Source organism: Vulpes vulpes, chromosome 4, assembly GCF_048418805.1.
Source record: "Vulpes vulpes isolate BD-2025 chromosome 4, VulVul3, whole genome shotgun sequence".
Lineage (NCBI taxonomy): Eukaryota > Metazoa > Chordata > Mammalia > Carnivora > Canidae > Vulpes > Vulpes vulpes.
In genome coordinates, this window is record NC_132783.1 from 19,557,724 (window position 1) to 19,579,996 (window position 22,273).

The window sequence follows — 22,273 nt, forward strand, 5'->3', positions numbered from 1 at the left end:
TAGATTTCAGTAGTACTGGGGTTGAGAAACCGTGCTCTAGACCACAGTGGAGGGCTTAGGCTGTCTGTGCCTTGCCTAAGGAAGGTTTGGCAAATGGGTCTTACCAGAGTGCAGGCTGACAAAAGTCTAAGGCTGTTTGAATATGACCTTCCCTTATATGAGAGTCTCTACATTCTACCTTGGAAATGAGTGAGACATTTTGCAGATGGAAGAGTAGAACAGTTAAATGACTTTGCCCCAAATACTACAAAAATGTGATGCTTTTGTATTAGTCACAAGTTTTCTGTTTCCCCTCTCCCAGAGTTTGCCATGTGCCCAACAGGAGAAAGTTAACTGTTGCTACAGCTGCTGAGAAAATGGGGAACTAGAAATTTATAAAATTTCTGTTTATTTAGAAATTTCATATTTAAGAAATTCACACTAAATCCCTGCTTCATGAGGTTTTTAAGATTTTCTTTTAAATTTAGAAGTAGGGAATGATCATCTGGCAAAAGTCATTTTTCTGAACTCTAGTGGGAAATATTAGTAACTAGAAATATTTAGTCTAGAAAAGTTAATCAAACGAAATTAATTTGCAACCAATGATAACTTTATATCCTAACACACATGTGTGTGTGAGAAAGAGTGACAAAGAGACTTCTTTCCATATCTGATTCCTCTTCAGTGAGCTTCTTCTCTCAAATTGTATTTGATGTTCAAGTTGCTCACATGTAAGTTATTTCATTAAGAGCATGGACACTCTGGCCTTGTTATAGCTTTGAGCAAGACAAATAAAGGAAAAGTTTGTGCATCAAATATATCCACATACTATGTAACAACCAGAAAGCCAGTTTTTGGCTCATAGGTTGAGCCCTATCATAAGCCAACTGTGTTTATACATGTTCAAAATACCACAGGCTCTGCTAGTCCTCACCATACTCACTAGTCAGCTTGTTTTAATTGCTTACTAATTCTTATTTCTCAATTTTATTGGACTCAGGCTACCACTGTCACAAATGCCAGCATTCTGACTTCCTTATACTATTTACCTTGACTTCTGACTACAAGGAGAAAAGCTCATTTGTTATATTTTCTGTTTTTACTTAATTGGGCCTAACATAAAAATAACCAGAAGTAATATTCACAATATCTACTGGTGGCATGCAGATAATCTACCCATGATCCATCCTTGGTTTTGGTAATCTGTATAATGGAGGTCATGCTTCTTTACATCCTGGCAAGCAATCCTTTAGCTAAAGTAGGAGGAAAGCTCCAAAAAATATCTATTTTAAAGAACTTCAACATCAAGATCCCTCCAGGATTTATTAAAAATATAACTTTGTTTCTAAAATGATTTTGAGATTTAATTCAGTTGATGTTGGAAAAAATATAACATTTGAAGCTTTTTTTAATACAGATGGGCATTAACAACACAAAAATAGGACTTTTTAGTAGCTATATAACAAGGTACAGGGTATACAGCTCTATAAATCCTACCTTCTGAATGAATTCTGCCAAATGCTTTTTGATTAAAGGGAGCTGATTAGACTACTGATTAATTCTACTTTTTGACAGATTACAGTTTAACTGACAAATAGATTGCCTCCATTTAGTAATGATTCCCCAGTTATGATGACAAAGGACAAGGTATTTGTCAGTTAAACTGTGTAATCATTCAGAAACAGAATTAATCAAGGACCTAATCATTTTGTCTCTGGTTAAATCCAGCTAATGAGTTAAAATGTGTAATTTATACTACATATTCCACTCTGAAACGGTGTTACAATTTCCATGATAATTTTATTGAATCAGATTTTGTGCCCATATTATAGATTTTGTAATGGAGTAAAAGATAAAAAGGAAGAGAAGTAGTGGAGGATTAATGTTATAATGATGATACTGTATGAGTTCTTTGTGGAGAAGGAGTGATGGGACCTTTGGAAGTCCAACAATGTCCAAACTTGCTTAAACACTTCAGCCACTCCATCCTGCAAATTATTTTCCACTGTATACTTGGGAAGGTAGCATATAACCCAGCCTTACCTCTGCTGTCTAACCTGCCAATAAGAACTCAGACTTCCTAAGCTTTCTGTGGCATGTGGCCTCTTGTTGTATCAACTGCTGTACAGTTGCCTAACTGCTGTCATCCTCAGTGAACCTAATGATAAGGGTGGGCAGCAAAGATTAGAAATTGAAGTTCTCTTCCTTCCTTGCACACAAGCATGGGTTCTTCTGGACTGGGACTTTAGGGCTGAGAATACTTAGGAATGCTCTAGAGGCAGCATAGTTTTTTTGTTTTGTTTTGTTTTGTTTCATGATTTTTAGAGAAAAGGAGAGGAGGAACAAGTGTAAGTGTCTTTGTACCACTCCGCTTATTCTCTGGGCCCAACTATGCTCACCATGTGAGAGATGGAATTTCTTTCACATGGCACACTAGGAGTAGTTGCAAAGAAATTAGTAAAGAAGGATGCGATTTTGTTTTGTTTTTATTTTCTGAAAAATAAAATGTACTTTTTTTCTTCCTATTTCAATTAATTTGGTTTTCTTAAATTTGAGATGAGTTGACCTGTGATCTCTGGCTTTGCTTCCAGTATACAAACTGTTTACTGGAACAGGAATTTTCTCTAACACGTGCTTTGGTACCATTCACTATAAATTGGAGTCTTCAGGGATGCCTGAGTGGCTCAGTCAGTTAGACATTCAACTCTTGATTTCAGCTCAGGTAGTGATCTCAGGGTTCCATGCTCAGTGAAGAATCTGCTTGGGATTCTCTCTCCCTCTTCCTCTATCCCTCCCCCCACTCACTCATGCATGTGTGCTCTTTCTCTAAATAAATAAATATTATCTTTAAAAAAACTGAAATCTTTTCAAGGGTGTGCATTAAAGTTCTTTTCAAGGAGCACTATATGGCATTGTGACCAAATCTGTCAGAAATTATATCCTTCCTTGCAATATCTTCAAGAAAATTGTATATTGTTTAAGATTTAGGGATAAGAGAGATGGACAGACATGAAAGGCAAACATGGCTTCTTACTGTACTTTGCTATAGCCTAAAGGACTCAGAGGACCTTTCTTTCTAGACTGACGTAGAAGTGTGATTGTAGAGCCCTATGTGAGCTGATAATCTTAGGGCAAAACCCCACGGAATCCTCAGCTTCAAATGGTTCTTGATAAAAAGGAAGGAGTCCAGGCAAAGAGAAAACTACTTCACTAAATGAGTCCCTTTTACATCCAGGCAAAGAGAGAACTACTTCCATTAAATGAGTCCCTTTTACAACTATAATTCTCAAACTTATTGAATTGGAAATTCAGTGAATTTCCAATTCAATGAATTGGAATTCAATTCCTGTTGGCAGGAAAAATTGAAACCCCATTTTTCCTGCCAACACACACATAGAAACACTTGATAGTTGTACTTTTAATGTCTTTTATAGGAGAAAATAAATAAGTGAAGGTAATAAAATTTCAGTGACATTTGTAAGTAAAGTGTATTGAAATAATCACCAATAGGTATTTATAAACATTTGAAAAATATCAATATATGAGTGGGTGAATGTGTGTGTAAAACATTATTTATTCCATCCAAGGCAGTGCTTAATACACATTTGGGTTTTTGAAAACTTGTGATAACTATAAAACCCTTATCCTTTTGCCAGAATCCCCATACACTGGCTCAGAACCTTTCTTAGTATCCATGGGGCACTGTAGGATGCCTACCTAGACAGTACCTGCTAAAAGGAAATTTAGGAATTAGAGGGGTGTTGTTAATCAGTGATGCACAGACCTTGTTTCTCATTGCCTTTTGCTCCTGGAAACTTCTATCATTCTCTAAGGAAGTCATCCAGATACTTGGTCTTGTCTTCGGTTGTTCTCTGCCAGACACTTAGCTGTCACTGCAGCTGCCATGGTGATTGACTTCTTCACAAGATCTTGTTCTATAGATAGATTGTACAGAGAAAACCTTTCCTTTTTTCTTTTCATATACATCATATTTATATATCTTTATATGTTTTTAAGATACAAGTAAAACATTTGGATATAATAAAAGTCCCAGCAACTCCAAGAAATTTCTGATTTAAATACCTACAACTACATTTTCAAGTTTTTTTTTTTTTAAACTGGGCAATATTTGAAGAAATAATAGGCACCAAAGGTCATGTGATATGAGAAAAGAGATTTTGTTGATTTAGACTAGATGAAAAAAATCAGTAAACATCCTATTTTTTGGATGCCAAGAAAATTCAGTATTTTTCTGTTACTTTGAACAGTCCTTTAAAAAACAGAGGTCCTATACAAAACACATATCCATGCTGGACTTGTGTGGAAAAAAAGTAACAATAATCCCCAGAATCCAACAAAGCAAACTGAAGCCGAAGGCCAGAGTGATAAGGTCAAGTTGAGAATGAGAACACCTTCAGCGTGTTTGCCAGTATCCGTAAATTCAAGATTTGGTTTTCAGTGGTGATCGAAAGGGAGGCAAGCTCTGGATTTAGGTTATAGGACAAGATGGAACCACAACCCACCACAGTGCTGGGACCCTAGAAAAGTGATACTCAAAATGAAATCAGGGACTGGAAATAATCTACCTTTGGCAGACAGAGATGCTTAGGACATTGAACTGTCTCAGAGTAATTGCTGGCTAGAGAGAAAGAGTTCTCCTTCGAGTTTGTAACCACAGTCTTTCCCTCAAGTGTGTTTAGAGTTCAGACCTAAAATACTTCCCTGACCAGAAAACCCTAAAGCAAGAAATAAACTTAAAATGGCCTTTGATTGATAGCATCCCAGAATGCCTGGCAGAAGCAAACACAAATGCTGTCTGGAGGGACATACCCTCAACCTAAGGGTCACCGGATTTTAACAGATAAAGACCACCAAACATGAGCCCATAATTCCAAAGAAACAAGAGCCATGAGCAGGAGACAGGAGAAACCACAAATAGCAGAATTAGACTTCAAAAAAACTTAAGATAATGATTTATCAGATGAGGTAAATTATATAAATGTCTAGCATATTTTTTAAATAGCTCTAAGCAACATGAGTAAAAAATAAGATTTTATCAAAATTAAGCATAATTGAAAAGAACCAAATAAAAACTTACAAAAGCTTAAAATATTAATGGAAATTAAAAATTGATCCTATTAACAGGTTCCTACTGAAGATAATTGATAGCTGATTCTAAAGAACTTGCAAATGGTGCAATACAGAGAGATGGAAATGGCTAAGAGATGTGAAAAATAGTCTGTTATACATCTAATTGGATTTGTAAACTTTCACTTAATAACAAATGAGAAATAAAGTCATTTTCAATCAAATATAAAAGAAGAATTTACCATCATCAGATCCTCTGAAGGTCAGAAAGCATGAAAAGTCAAGTAATCATTAAGAATGTATAAAACTAAACCACACTGATGTGTTAAATAATAATGATTCCATATCAGGCTTTAAAGCCAAGACACAAATAAAAGACTTACACATAACATGTGAGACAGGAGCATTCTGCAGGACTCGTTATTCAGTAGGAGAGAAAACATACAGATAAACTTTCGATTGTGTTCAGTGTACGTGATAGAACTGTTAAGGATAACCACTAAGGGGATAGAAATAGTATTCATACCTTCTATGATGATACGAGGGGAAAATCATTAATCCAAAACATGTAAGAAAATATAGGGGGGAAATGAGAAGCAAGATAAAAAGCAATGCCCAAAATAAAATGATGAAGTATATTCACATGTTTTTAAATATATATATTAAATACATAATTAATAACAAATATTAATAGATAAATATATTAGTATATCATAATGGTCATTAAACTATAATAAATGATAAATAGTAATGAATATTAAGAAGCAGAACTTGTCTTAAAAAAAAGTGATATAAGAGAAGGTTAAGAAAATCCAGTTGGGATACTTTTTATGGGGATACTCCTCATACCTAAGAATAGACTGTTTAAAAGTACAAAGATGAATATACCAGGCAAATGCTTATTTTATTTATTTTTTTCTTCCTTCTTTTAAACTAAGGTATAATTGGCATATAACATTATATACATTTAAAGTGCAAGGTATTTATTTGATACATTTATATATTGCAATATGATTACCACCATAGTGTTATCTAAATCTCCATCATGTTATATAATTACCTTTATGACTGTGTGTATGTGTACGTGTATGTTGAGAACATTTAAGATCTCGTCTCGTAGCACCTGTGAAATAATACTACAGTGTTGTTCACTAGAAATCACAGTGCTGTGCATTAGCTCTCCAGAGGATACTTGTCTTCTGCCCTTTGATCAACATCTCCCTTATTTCCCCACCCCTGGCAAATTTTAAAAAGGTTTTATAGCTATATGAAGACTAAATTAATTTTAAAATAAAAAAGAATTATTACAGATAAAGAAGATCACTTCAAATTCATAAAAGGTCCTATTTTCTAGGAACATAATTATTTTAAACTTATATACACTCATCATGTCCCTCATAAGTCTCAAAATTGGTAAAATACAGTGATAGGATTATAAGAATGTACTGGATGTTGGAATGTAAAAGGGCTTATCCACTTTGTAGAGTTTGGCCATTCCTAGAAGAGTTGAAGTTGCAATCCCACTTCTAGATACACATGCCATAGAAATTACACCTACCTGCATTCAAGTAGACAGTGTACAAAAAAAACCAAAGCAACATTATTTGTAAGAGTGAAAAATTGAAAAACATGAACTACCCATCACTGGATACTATATATAAGCAAATTGGGGTATAGCCGTTGAATGTAATATGATATGGTATTAACAATGAATGAGTAGAAACTACATGTGTTCACAAAATGAAATTGAGGGCTAGAAGCTCAAAAGATAATGTTGAGCAAAAATACATCAATTTCAAAAGAACTCACAAAGTTTGCATACAGTATGACACTATTTAAATAAGTTTAAAAGGCAATATAATATTATGTCTTACTTAGAGATCCTTCCAAACATGGGCAGCAAAAATATAGAGAAAAGCCAGGGAATGATAAGCTCCATACCCAGCACTAGTAGTCACCTCTGGGGAAGTGTACAGACAAGGTGCTGAGGTACTGCAGTTAGGGAGCGGGGTGGGGGTGCTTTGGGAGTCACAGCTGCACTGGGCATGTTTGATTCCTTAAGAGCTAGTTGGTAGCCACACACATGTCAGTTTGATTTTGTAGATCTGGAAATTTTTGTAATACTCTTAAATACTAAGGAGAAAATATGCATGGAATTTATCTACATAACAGGAAATTAAATACACACTATCTCAATCTATAAAAAAAACTATAACATTTTTGAAGATGTATCTGGAAAAAATTTCACTGCAAGTTTACTTTAAACAAATAGTTTATTTTTCCCCAAATCTTTTTATTTATGCACTGTTTAGTAATGGCCAGCTGGCTTTGTTTGTTTTTTGTTTGTTTGTTTTGAGGAGGTGTTTTAGTGGAACAATATTTTTTTAACAATTTTTAATTTATTTTGCAATTCTTTACAAGTGAAAAGGATGGTAATGTAAGTACCTAGTATCAAAGGTGGCTAGGGAATGTGGACAGTTTTTCTTCCTGTAGGAATTTTTTCTTTTTCCTTAAGAGTCTATGACAAACAATTTATAAATATGCTTCATTTAAGAAAGTAGTTTAGATTTTAGAAAAGAACATTCTACATAGGAAAGAAAGATTGGGCAATTGAGATGAAAATAGTTAAACCACAGTTGAGCTGTATTGCTTTTTATACATATCCCCAATATCTGATGGAAATGTCGTTCTGAAGTTTTCGTTCTCTGAGATAGTAAGCAGTTTGCACCCTCTAGATCAGCGTTCCCAAACTCTTTTGGTCCATGATGCCCTTTCTTAGTGTCAGTAAATTTTTGTGGCCCACCAAGACCAAAAGAAGACTAGAGTTCAGTTCTTTTAGTAGTTAGATCATGTCAGACATTCACAACCTAGCTTTGCAAAGCTAACTATGACTTAGTTAAAAGAACTGCAAGGGTGCCTGGTTAGGGGCCCAACAGGTTAGGTGTCTGCCTTTGGCTCAGTCACTATCCCAGGGTTTTGAGATGGAGCCCCAAATCAGGCTCCCTGCTCTGGGGGCAGCCTGCTTTCCCCTCTCCCTCTGCTTTTCCTCCTGCTTATACTCTCCCACTCTCTTGCTCTCTCTCTGTCTCGGTCTCTCTCTCTCTCAAATCAACAAATAAAAATAAAATAAAAAAATAAGAGAACTACAGTACATGTTGGAACTATGAACTACCATGAGCAAGTAGTTCAGTTTGTCAGGCGGACACTGAGTGTTGCTGTTTTTCCTGAAAAATTAAAATAAAATAACTCATGGCACTGCTCTGGATTTGCTGCAGCACCCTACAGAAGCTCGGGAAAATATCCCCACGCGTATACCTTAGTGAGGAGGGCTCTGAGTTCACCCAGATTCATGGCGATCTCTTTTCATTGACTGCAGGAGAAGCCATACAAGTGCTCCGAGTGCAGCAAAGCCTTCAGCCAGAAGCGAGGCCTGGATGAGCACAAGAGGACGCATACCGGAGAAAAACCTTTTCAGTGTGATGTGAGTTTGGTTTCTCTTTTCTCTCCCCAGTGCCCTCCAGTAACAGATGTGTGTGTAGCGGGTGTGTCTGGGTCTGTGCAACTCTGTGTATGTATATGATTGTGTGTGTGTTTTGCAGTGCTGGTCATTCTATTCATGCCTTGTGCTGCTTATATCTTTTGATTGTGTAATCCATGTAACCACTTTGTAGTAATTCTGTTCATCCTAATTTACTGCAGCAAATAAACAGATTTTTTTAAGGCCTGCTTGCAACCTTTTTTAATGTAATTGTGATGTTCTCACAAGGTGTAAGTGTGTGATGACTCAAGGCAGCTTTCATGTGTCCACCCAAATCTTTGACAGGTTAATGACAGCTAAATGAGAGATGTAACTGATCAGACCTATTATTTATTTTGTTATAGCCTAACCATGAATTTCTAAAACATAAACAAACTCCTTTGTTTAAAAAATATTGCTAAATGTTTAGATTTTCTGCTTGTGACATTTGAATTGAAATGAAATTATCAACATAGTTTACACTATTTATGAAAGGAAAAATACAACCACTGTCAGTAAAATCAATCTGAGTGTTAATTAATTAAGGAAAGAATTGGTTTCTCAATGAACAGTGTCACAATTCTGTGTAAGATTGACAGTTGACAGAAGATTGACACAGCTTTAGGGAAAACATTATTTCTAACACAAAAATAGCAAAAAGAGTATTAATGTAGTTCAGCAGAAGAAGAAACATTAAAGTTGTAGTGTGTGAAATTGCATAGCATAGAATTCTCTTTAAAATGTAGAGGGAAACTCAGTACTTAGTCCCATTGGCATATCCCAACGGAAAAGGGTATGGGGTAAGCAATCCACATGAAAGGAAACTCACATACGCGAGATGTTTTCCTTGTCCTTCCATGAAACTTTGGTGGTAAGGTTAAGGCAACAATGTACTCCCAGTGAGCCTACTCATAAAAATACCTATATGAACAGTGAACTTCTTTAAGGCAAGAAGTACTTGTGGAGAAAGAAATGTACACATGTAGAGCTCTATCCTGAACTGGAGGTAGAGCGAGCCCCAGCTTAATAATTTGTTGGTTTAATTCATTGGTGCTTTTATTGGAAACATTTTTTTATTATAGACGGAACCTGTTTAGATCACTTAATTGTACAGCTACACAAATAACTGACGGGAGATAGAAAATAATATGAACTGTATATAGACACCTTCCTACCATCACATTCAACTCAACTTTCATTTATGCTAAATATTTTTGTTGACTACTTCCTAAGCTAAAGTGGACCATAATGTTATTAAAAAAAACAAAAACTAAAACTAAAACAAAAAAAAATCCTGAAAAAAAACTCTAATGTTACAGGCATGATTTTTTCTTTTTTTTTTAATATTTTATTTATTTATTCATGAGAGAGAGAGGAAGAGAAAGAGAGAGAGAAAGAGAAAAAGATAGAGACACAGCAGAGAGAGAAGCAGGCTCCATGCAGGGAGCCTGATGTGGGACTGGATCCTGAGACCCCAGGATCACACCCTGGGCTGATGGCCACGCTTAAACCACTGAGGCATCCATGCTGCCCAATTTTTTTCTATTTACTTCTATTTCATTTATTTCTATCACATTTTCAGAACTCTCTGCTCCTTATCTATGGCTCAAACTGGTCCATTGAGTAGAGCTTTAAATTTAATGCCTTCAAAACCTCCCTGAAATGCAACCTGCTCTGTAGAGAACTGGCCGTCTTTGTTCCAAAATTTAAGCTCTTAATCTACTCATTCTGGATAGAAGTCATCCTTTCTCACCCACTCCCATTATTTCTCCTTCCTAAATAGCATTCAACTCCATTACTTCCTCTCAGTTTCTACTCCCACTAGCCACGCGTAGCCTGCACCCTCCCTGTGTTTTATTACAGTCCATCTCTAATATATGTGTTCCTCACACTCCCAAGGTAATGATTTTTTTTTAGATGAAATTCACATAACATAAAATCAATCATTGTAAAGTGAACAATGCAGGGGCGCCTGGGTGGCTCAGTCAGTTAAGGGTCTGCCTTCGGCTCGGGTCATGACGCCAGGGTCCTGGGATCGAGTCCTACATTGGGCTCCTGCATAGAGAGTAGTCTGCTTCTCCCTCTGCCCCTCCCCATGTTCGTGCTCACATGCCTGTGCATTCTATCTCTCTCTCTCAAATAAATTAATAAAATCTTAAAAAAAATAAAAACAGTTCATTGGCATGGAGTACATTAACAATGTGCAACCATATCCTTTATCTCATGCCCAGACATTAATATTCCCAAATAAAATCCCATACCAATTAAGGAATCATTCCCTACTCTACACAGATCCTGACAATACTAATATTCTTTCATTTCTACAGATTTACCTATTCTGGATATTTCATGTAAATGAATCATACAATATGTGACCTTTGTGACTAGGTCCTTAGCATAATGTTTTTAAGGTTTATCTACATTGTAGCATGTGTCAATACATCATTCCTCTTTGGCTAAATGATATTCTGTTATATGGATATACCACAATTTGTTTATTCATTATTGATGAACATTTGGGTTGTTTCTCCCTTTTGGCTACTGTGAATTGCTTTGAGACTAAAAGGTGCATACAAGTATTTAACTACCTATTTTACATTCTTTGTGGTATATCCCGAGGAGTAGAATTGCTTGTGTCATATGGTGATGACTTTTCAAGGAATTGCTTTACTATTTTTCATAATAGCTGCACCATTTTATATTCCGGCCAGGAGTGCCTGCAACTGACAGTTTTTTCACATCTTTGTCAATGCTTGTAATTTTCTGCTTTTTAAAATTATAGTCACCTTAGGGCGAGTGAAATGATATCTCCTTGTAGTTTTGATTTAAAGTTCCCAAAGGATTAATAATATTGAGCATCTTTCTATGTACTTGCTTGTTGGTATTTGTATCTTCTCTGGAGAAATGTCTGTTCAACACCTCTTCCCATTTTAAAATTTCGTTGTTTGTCTTTTGTTTTGTTGTTGTTATATTTGTCTTTTGTTTCATTGCTATTGTAAATGATTGAATGTTAAGAGTACTTTGTTAATTCTAGATACTAGACTCTTACCAGATATATGATATACAAATATCTTCTTACATTCCATAAGTTGTCTTTTCCCTTTTTAAATAATATCCTCTGATGCACAAAACTTTTCAATGTTAAGGGCACCTGCTGGCTTAGTCAGTAGAGCATGAAACTTTTGGTCTGGGAGTTGTGAGTTTGAGCACCTATGTTGGATGCAGAGATTATTTTAAAAAAATAACATCTTAAAAAAAAGACTTTTCAATGTTGACATCCAACTTATCTGGTTTTTTATTTTTTTTTTCTCAGCATACTTTTGTTGTCAGATCTAAGAATTGCCAATTTTAAGGTCATGAAGATTTACTCTCATGGTTTTTTTCTAAGTTTGATAGTTTTAACTCTTACATTTAGGTCTTTGACCTACTTTAAGTTAATTTTTGTATAGTATGAAGTTGAGGTCCATTCTTTGCATTACTTTTCTATCTTTCACCATTCAATGTGATGTTATGTGTGAGTTTTTCATAAATACCCTTTATTATGTTAAGGAAGTTCCCTTCTATCCTAGTTTTCTGAGTATTTTTATCAAAACAGGGTATTGAATTTTGTCAAAGGTTTTGCTTTATCAACTGCGATGATCTTTTTTTTTTTTATCTTTTATTATTCCAGTATATTACATTGTTTGATTTTATAATGTGAAATTACCATTGCAGTCTGGATAAATATCATTTGGTCATGACTTATAATCCTTTTAATATACTTTAGAACAAAAGTTTTTGTTTTTTGTTTGTTTGAAGATTTTTGCATCTGTATTCAAAAGGAATATTGACCTATAGTTTTCTTATAATATTTTTGTCTGGCTTTGGTATTAATGTAATGGTGCCTTCACAGAATAAATTAGGAAGTGTTTCCTCTTCTATTTTTTGGGAAAATTTGAGGGGATTAGTGTTAATTCATCTTTAAATGGTGGAATTTATCAGTGAAGCTCTCTGGTTTCAGGCTTTTCTTTGTTGGGAAGTTTTTTCCTTGACACAATCTCTTTAGTTGTTACTGTCTCTGGAATTTTTCTATTTCTTCTTGAATCAGTTTTGGTTATTTGTGTGCCTCTAAGAACATGTCCGTTTCATCTAAGTTATCTGATTTGTTGGCTGCCATCAATATGCTATGATGGCACAAACACAAGGTGTGTCCTTCCAGTGTCAGCTCTATTCAGTCATAAAGCCAAGTTATTTTTTTAATAAATTTATTTTTTATTGGTGTTCAATTTGTCAACATACAGAATAACACCCAGTGCTCATCCCGTCAAGTGCCCACCTCCGTGCCCGCCACTCAGTCACCCCCACCCCTGCCCACCACCCCTAGTTCGTTTCCCAGAGTTAGGAGTCTCCCATGTTCTGTCTCCCTTTCTGATATTTCCCACTCATTTTTTCTCCTTTCCCCTTTATTCCCTTTCACTATTTTTTATATTCCCCAAATGAATGAAACCATATAATGTTTGTCCTTCTCCGATTGACTTACTTCACTCAGCATAATACCCTCCAGTTCCATCCATGTCGAAGCAAATGGTGTGTATTTGTCATTTCTAATGGCTGAGTAATATTCCATTGTCTACATAAACCACAACTTCTTTATCCCTTCATCTTTCGATGGACATGGAGGCTCCTTCCCCAGTTTGGCTATTGTGGACATTGCTGCTAGAAACATCAGGGTGCAGGTGTCCCAGCGTTTCATTGCATCTGTATCTTTGGGGTAAATCCCCAGAAGTGCAATTCCTGGGTCGTAGGGCAGATCTATTTTTAACTCTTTGAGGAACCTCAACACAGTTTTCCAGAATGGCTGCACCAGTTCACATTCCCACCAACAGTGCAAGAGGGTTCCCCTTTCTCCACATCCTCTCCAACATTTGTGGTTTCCTGCCTGGTTAATTTTCCCCATTCTGACTGGTGTGAGGTGGTATCTCATTGTGGTTTTGATTTGTATTTCCCTGATGGCAAGTGATGCGGAGCATTTTCTCATGTGCTTGTTGATAAAGCCAAGTTAAATCACAATTATAAAGTAGGTTCAGTATTCCAGATCCAGGGACAATTTACTATGTGATTAAAATTGGCTTCTTACACAGCACACAAAGCAGGACAGAAAACAAGCCAAACACACCACAAACAAGATAACATAAGGATACAGGAAGTTAACCACCAAACTCAAAGTCAGTCTGTGGGCGCTCAGTTGAGATAAGGCCTGGATCTGGTCCAGGTCAAATCCTGTGGCACTTACTGCTTCTAATGTTCAAGCAGTGAAGGATTTTGGTTCTCTTCGGAGATCAATGAGTAGAGCCTTTGGTGACAATTGTCTGTTGTAAGTGGTCAGAGAAGGAGTCAGTTTCCTGAAGCATCCCTTGGTGCTGATCTGCATCTCTGTCCCTTGTTCTGTGTGGTTTCATACACTACTTCCTCTGCATCCCTTGTTCCCACTGCCTGGCATTTATACACACACACACACACACACACACACACATACACACGAACACTCACGCGCATGCACACACACACATGCATACACATGACATTTGAGTTGCACTTGAGTGGCATAAGCAAAATTGTAAAGAAAAAACTGATGTATGTTGATCTGGGTTCTTTACAATTTTGCTCAAATGCCACTTCACTCATTAACACTAGGCCCTTAGGCCTGGTCATGGGATGACCATGCCATGCAGCTACCCCGGCATGCCATAGCTATTGAACTTCAAATATCTTTGCTCTTATCCCTATGGTGATGACTTCCAGATCTCTCTTTCTCCTGCCTAGATCTCTCTTCTGAAATTTTTTGAGGCAGATTTTTTGAGCTGCCTGTCACACATCTCTCCTGTGTTCTAGATTGAAATCAGTATCTCCCCCAGTCTTGTCAGTCACTGAACATGATCCCTATACATCTCTTTATAGAGATGTATACATCTCTATACATGTCTCTCTGGGCTCCACCATGTCCAAATAACCCAAACTAAAGCTCTGAGCCACATGCCAAACACTTTTCCTTAAGCCATGACCAACAGCATCATCTAGTTGAGCTTCTGTTGTGGGAAAGATCTAGCGATCCAGTTTGTATATATTTTCTCTGATCCTCACTACATCCCAGAGATATCCAGATGTTTCCACCTATCTGAAGCAACTGAGTCTCACTGAAGTTGAGTGACTTGCCTCTTCTCCACCATTTACAACTGGCCAAGTCAGGATTCTAGGATTCAAAGCCAAGTAGCCCCCATTCAGTCCCCGTAATTCTTGACAGTCTTCATTCTGTATATTTCTCAAACTTATTTTCCTCTCTAAATTTCCTTTAAAAGAGAATAAAGGTTTATTTACTTATTCATGAGAGACACAGACTGAGAGAGAAAGAGAGGCAGAGACACAGGCAGAGGGAGAAGCAGGCTCCTCGCAGGGAACCCAATGTGAGACTCGATCCCGGATTCCGGGATCACAACCTGAGCCAAAGGCAGGCGCTCAACCGTTAAGCCACCCAGGGGTCCCTCCTCTCTAAGTTTCCATTGCCACCTTTACTCCTTTCTTTTTCTCATTCTGACATCCAATCCAGTAGCAAATCTGTTTGGCCCTACATTTAAAATAAGCTGAGAATCTGAACACTTTTCACATCTCCCCAGCAATCAGCTGAGTGTCCTACAATAATGTAGTAGTTTCTTAATTTATCCGTCTTCTACCATTGCTCCTCACAGTCTGTCCTAAGCTGCCCACCTCTGAGTCAGACTTTATATGTTGTAGGTGTAGGTTGTATATGGATTATATTTTACTCATTTACTTAAACCCTCCAATGATTGTTCATCCCATTTAGAGTAAAAACCAAAGTTTTACCACAGTCTAAAAGTCCCTACAGATCTGCACCCCCATCCTCCTATCCCAACCGTTGTGACTTCACCACCCATGTCCACCTCACTCTGGCCATATCACTTCCTTGCTGTTTTTCAGACACACTAAGTAATTTCCAATGAGTAGGGAGTTTTGTTTGTTTGTTTTGTTTTGTTTTGTTTTGTTTTGGCAGCTTCCCTGGCCTGGGACCCTCTTCACAGATGCCTTTATGGCCTTCTCCTATACTTATTTCAGTTCTCTGCTCAAATTCTTCTCTTTCTTATTTCCATTACTTTCTTAACCCCAACCCCATATTCTTCTCCTTCATGGCACTTATATCCACCTGAAATCTCACATATGTTCTTGTTTAATTATTTATCTTGTATTATAAGCTCTGTGACGACAGTTTTTTTCTTATGGTCAATTGCTGTGTCCCCAGGTCTAGAACCTTGCCTGGCAGATAAGAACATTTAGTGAATATTTTGAAAAGCATGAATCAATTAGCACTATCTTAATTTATGTTCAAATTATTTCTGTCTGGGAGTGGAATAATCGTATTGGCCTTGCTGACTCCAGTTTCATATTCTCCAGCTTGCTGACTAAATGATATTTTAGCTTTAGCCTCTAACTTAGAATCCTTTAATTAATTCCCACTACTTGCAGAAGATGCTTCCAGTTTCTTCTTCTGATTACCGAGATCATCAGGGTTTAGCTTCAATTTTAACTTCTTTTTCAAGTTATTTCCCTTATTTAAATTTATTTCAATTTGTTGCTCGAATAATCTGTTTCTTCAGCCTTAGTAAACTATTTTCAGTTCCCCACATGAGCCTTGCTTGTCATACCTCTGTACCTTTGCACATTCTCTTCCCTCTCCGTGGGATATCATTCCCCACCTTATGACATGAGAACACCCGTACATCCAGGAGGACTTGATTGCATTCTCATCTGTTCCTTCTCCTAGCATTATGTTCATGGCATTGAAAATATTTCTTTTTATTTTTTTATTTTTTATTTTTTTTATTTTTATTTTTTGAAAATATTTCTTTTTAGTACCGGACTCCACAGGGCAGGACAGAATGCTTTGTCATTCTGTTGCTAACTGAAGTGACAGGCACATTGCATGTGATTGATAAATATTAAATGAAGATTTTTGTGTAGAATTCTAATGTTATTTCTCAAGATTCTTTGTTAAATGTGTTGTTTCACTTCACTTTAAAATAAAATCAGTTTACTGCTGCCATAGAGAAAGAATAAATATTTTCCTATTCTTTGGCATGTGAATTAATACTAATTTGAAGTAGGTTGAAGGGTTGGCTAAGAACTTCAGGTGGAAAGAAAGAAAAGGAAGCATCCCTGTTGCACTCTTTGGATTCTTTCTTGTTCTTCAGTAATTCTAAAATGACCATGAATGTCCTCGCATTTGACTGATTTATGCAAAACATTAGTTTCAAGTTTCTTAATGACTACATTTAAGTTTTTTTTTAAGATTTTATTTACTTATTCATGAGAGAGAAAGACAGGCAGAGACACAAGCAGAGGGAGAAGCAGGCTCCATTTAAGTTCATGAAAATGTGATGTGTAGGTAGTCACTTTCACAAATGTGACATCAGCTGCTTCTACTGACATTTAATCCTCTACCTGACCCTCATTCAACAATCTCTTGGGTTGTTCTCATCCAAGTTCCTATGTGGAGCTTCTACGACTTCTTAATTCAGTGTCATTGTCAATGAAGTCAATGACTTCAGCGTTTTGCTCAACTTCCTTTCATTTCTCCAGCTTGCTGCTGCTGTGATTTCCCCATGGTGACCATGTAAATGAACTTGAACTTGAGAGTTCAGCACTGGGGAGCTGAACTGAGAACCTCCTTTATATTCTCAGAGGTTTTTATTTCTTAAAAACAGTGTCAGCCAGGCAAATGTCAACTCACATATCTTTCTTTATTTGAAGTTTGAGTCTTTAATAATGGTCTGTCCTTGGGGTCGTAAAGACTATGAACCCAGACTGCGTGGGTTTAAGTCCTGGAAACCACTACTTAGTTCTGTGACCTTGGGAAACCTGCTTGAGACACTGATGTCAATGTGTCAGTTTCCTTCTTTAAGATGGGGTTCATAATACTAGTATGTGCCTAAAAGGATGATGTGAGGATTGCACAAGTTAATGTTTGTGAATTGCAAAGAATGGTTCCTGGCACATAATGAAAGCTGATATTAGCCCTTCGACCTAGTCCCTGTGCTGAACACTGAAATGAGACAGTGAATAAGACACTATGTCCTCTGTGCTCACATAAGTCACATTCCATGGGGTACAGACATTGAACAAATAAACCTGAATAAATACCTAATTGCATTTTATGATACAGCCCATGAATAATTTAAAAAAGGAGGCAGGGGGAGGCATAAAAGAATACTTAAGGTAGAAGTCTCTGAAAAAGTAGCTGTAAGGAACCTAAAAGATGAGAAGGAGTCAGCCATGGAGAAGAGAACATTCCAGGCTCAGGGAACAGCATAAATCAAGATCTGTAGGTGGGAGCCTGAGTATTAGGGGAGGTAAGAAGGCAAGTAGAGCCAGAGCATAGTGAGAAAGAAGGGAGGCAGATGAAGTTAGCAAATTGATGGGCCTTTCAGCCATGGCAAGGAATTTATTTTGAATCTACATTCAATGGGAGGCCAATGAAGAATTTGGTATCTGTTGTTTATTACATGAAGTTTAGAGAAGGAGCCAGGTAAATAGAAAACAGGGGGTACATTATAATTCTTTGTTATTTATGGTAACAAATTTTGATTATACTTACAAAACGTTTGGAAATGTAGAAGTTTTTTATTTTTTTTTTTTACTTGAAAATAACCTCTATAGTTACCTTCTTCAATTTCTCTGGAGTTGTTTCACATGCTTTGGTAAACCTACATTGCTCACAGGACTTTTCCTATCTATCAAACATCTTTAAGGCAATAGATATTTATGGAATGACTACTCTTGCCCTAATGTTTCTTAGATTAGTAAAGAGACAGACATAAAAAAAATCACCCAATAATTAATTATATTCAAGGTAAGTGAAATAAAGAAAAAGGAAAAGCTACTATGAAAGCATTTAACAGAGGACTTCTGGAAGATGGATCATATAGGCTTCCCCAAGGAATCAATAAGAGGAAGTTACATCATGAGAAGTGGGAAGGTACTGAGGCAGGAAGACCTTACATCTTCTGTGTTAATTTAATATATATTTTTTAAGATTTTATTTATTTATTCATGAGAGATACAGAGAGAGAGAGAGAGAGAGAGAGAGAGAGAGAGAGAGGCAGAGACACAGGCAGAGGAAGAAGCAGGCTTCATGCAGGGAGCCCGATGTGGGACCGGATACTGGGCCTCCTGGGCTGCCCCAATATTTTTAATTATTAGACTGTTCATGTGTGTTGGGCCAGGTGGCAATGTAGCAGAGCTTATATGAAGTCAACATATTAGATACCTTAGTAAAATGACTGTATATAATAAGACATAAAGATTTGGAATTGTGGGTAATAAACTTCCACCTAGGATGCTTAAAGCAGTGTTATTTTTTACATCACAAATGGGACTAAATTGAAGGGATCACTGGTGAGATGTGTCTTCTGCTATTTATGTCATATGGACAGATGCCCTCTGGGCCATCTAGGTATTTTGTTTAAGAGGTTTAATTTGAAATTGTCAGTACACTCCATTATGGGAAGAAAGATATTGTTCCCAAGGAGTTGTTTCTCTAGACATGTTTAAATACAGTAGTGGAGGGGAAGACAGAGCGGTTACGGTATAAAGGACACACACATTAAATGCAAGCGGCTTTTGGTAACTATAATTAATTTTCTTTACCCTTTAGTTGGGATGTTAAATCCATTTATTTCAAGCAATTTTTGCTCTTATGCCCATCAAGACATACTTGGTAATAGGAATATGCATAATGTATATTGTATAAATGATAAATTGGCATATCTTCAGATTTTTCAGTATAATATAATTGGTATCTTTGGATCTTTTCTAGGTGTGTGACTTGGCTTTTAGCCTAAAGAAAATGTTGATCCGACACAAGATGACTCACAATCCCAATCGTCCACTGGCAGAATGCCAGTTTTGCCATAAGAAGTTTACAAGGAATGACTACCTCAAAGTGCACATGGACAATATCCACGGTGAAGCTGACAGCTAATGGTAGCTGTAAAGGAATTAAACCATTTAGAAGGGCTCCTAATATGAAACCCAGATTTCTCTCACCTGATTAGCATAGCAGAAGTATCTAAAAGTAATTCACTGGTCTCATAGTTCTTATTTGCCTACCTTTAGAGTTTGTAGATGCTTATGCAAAAAAAAATATTAAAAAATAAGAAGAAGAAAGAAGGAAGGAAAGTAAGTCCTACTTTACCAAAAAAATGGTACAAATGGAAAAAAAATTCATAGCCTTGCAAAATATTACTTGTGCTCTGTTTTATAAAATAGAAAAAAGAGTCATGGCTTTCCTTCTTGGCCACCTCTCTGTAATGAAGTTTATTAATAAGCTCTTCATTAGGCCTTTTTATTTTTTTGTCATCTTTGTGTGTGTGTGTATGTGTGTGTGCATGCATGCACATGCTGGTCATTTCAACTGGCTATTACTGATTTAGCCAGAAAGAAATTAATATACCAATGCAATTGTATTGGTTATACAATACCATCTGCAATGACATTTTACATCACAAATGGGACTAAATTGAAGGGATCACTGGTGAGATGTGTCTTCTGCTATTTATGTCATATGGACAGATGCCCTCTGGGCCATCTAGGTATTTTGTTTAAGAGGTTTAATTTGAAATTAAATTGCATTGCAGATGAGGTAAGGTCAAGAGTTTTTAAAGTATTAAGCATGATAACACGATAAAACTTGCTATTTTATGAAACAGACCAAAAGTTAATCTTATTTATAGCTCCCCACTACAGTTCAGTTTAAAATAAAGAGGTGTTTAAGAACTGAAGCATCTATTGAATTGTTGCTCATTTTAGACAATTCTTAAGAAACATTATTTCCTCTCATCATTCAGATGCAGACATTCATGGCCTGCAATACTTTCACAAGATCTATACAAGACCATACACTTAAATATATATCAAACTGATCATATTGAGTTTTTACTAGTTATCTTTAGGAATTAACAATATACAAATATATGTAACTAAAAATTAAAACAAAATTGGTTCTCAATATTTGTTGGTTGACAGAGTGTCTGCACATAGTGGCATTACAATACTAATTATGATGAGCCCTTTACCTTCTCATTCCATAAAAGTGCACAGGACATGTTGATGCAGATATAATAGAGTCCTCAGAGCATTAATATGCTGTTTTGCAAAAGACATTTCCCAGAATCTTGGCAGTAGATGATTCTGAAACACTTTTGAATTACCCTCAATTGTCCTATATAATTAGGAATCCAGAATAAAAAGTAAAAATCTGGCAATTGTTATGATTGAAATGATCACTGATGCTTAAGGGAAATGGAAGCAAGAAGCTTAATTTCTTCCTTTAGGTTATATTTCAATAACATACTTGAGAGCAGCACATAATGAGCAACTTGTTTTGGGAGAAGGTATGATAAAATATAATAGTGATGTCAAAATAGCATAAAGAAATCCAAAAACCAGAAGAAAATCCAACTGAAGTCCAAATCATGAAGTTTTCTACTTAGAGATCAGTCAAATAAAGGAAGTATAATTTAAAGGAAGTTGGTCCTAATGATTTAAGTAAGAAGAAAGGTTATCTGAAGACACAGTTCTTTGAAGTCAGGAATCTTATTTTAGAATTATATTTTTGTTCAGTTCCAGTTTTAAAAAGAAACCTAAAGATTCAATATAGAGATTTAAACTCTGTAAAAATACTAAATTTGAAATTCATCAGAGATAACTTTAAAAAATATAAATCTCAGATTATAATTTAGAAGATATCTAAATATGGTTGTATGTAGCATTTTTGTATCTGAAATTATAGACTATATTTTATAAAAATAGATTTTGGTCTTGTTTCTCACTATGTCATTTGTTTCAACAGTATGTTTTTAGATCGAAAATGTTTTCAATTTAACGTGACAGTGTGCATAATATCATTTGAATATAAAAGGACAGCTGTAAAATTTGGTAGTGTGTATTATTTAAACACGTTCTGCTCGTTCCTTTGAATGCCACCTCCTCTCTGTGGGATGCTTCATATCCCGATTATGTGATAAATGTGAAATTTAAAAGGAAGCCAAATCCAATTTTGTATAATCTCAGTGACCCACAGTTTACAGGTTTGGTGTAATTGGAAATTACCCTTGAAACCATGTTGTCATCATGTTGCAGAATAAACTGATGAGGAAGAGGTGTGAGGCCTTATCAGGCTAAAGTTTCATAGTCAAGGAACCTTTAGAAAGTGGTGTGGAAAGATCTACTGGTCCGTGATATTTTCTTTTCAAAGCATTGAAACCAAAACAAGTCCTTAGAAGACTATGTGCTGTTACCTTTATGCAAAAGGTGATTATTTAAAAACATTTCAGATATATTAGTATTCACATTCTACAATCTTTAAATCATTCAGCAATGTCAAAAAATGAGAATTGATTTTTTAAAGTTCAATTGAGAAATTAACATAGTCACTGAGGCAAAGTCGTATTGGCAAATTGAAGTATAGGTACCCACTTTGAAGTATATTTCTCTGCTTTTCTGCTATAAAAGATTATGGCTCAAGTACTTTCTTGGGAACAGGCTAAGCTCTCAGATACTCATGAAGTCAGGGCTATGTTAATTTTAAGAGGTATTCAATAGTATGGGTAGGTTCAGGTAACCTCTTCTAATTATCTTTTT

The 22,273-nt window shown here is 36.1% G+C and overlaps 1 protein-coding gene across 2 annotated transcripts in view; it reads left to right on the forward strand.

Moving 5' to 3' along the window:
- The window catches only part of PRDM5 (PR/SET domain 5), a 198,074-nt gene extending 176,510 nt beyond the window's left edge, over positions 1 to 21,564 (forward strand). For both annotated transcript variants that reach the window (XM_072755333.1, XM_072755334.1), the window contains 2 exons: positions 8,444 to 8,548; positions 19,449 to 21,564. In XM_072755333.1, coding sequence (XP_072611434.1) covers positions 8,444 to 8,548; positions 19,449 to 19,613 — 270 coding nt within the window. In that variant the 3' untranslated portion in view covers positions 19,614 to 21,564. The remainder of the gene's footprint in view (positions 1 to 8,443; positions 8,549 to 19,448) is intronic.
- The last annotated feature ends 709 nt before the right edge of the window (positions 21,565 to 22,273 follow it).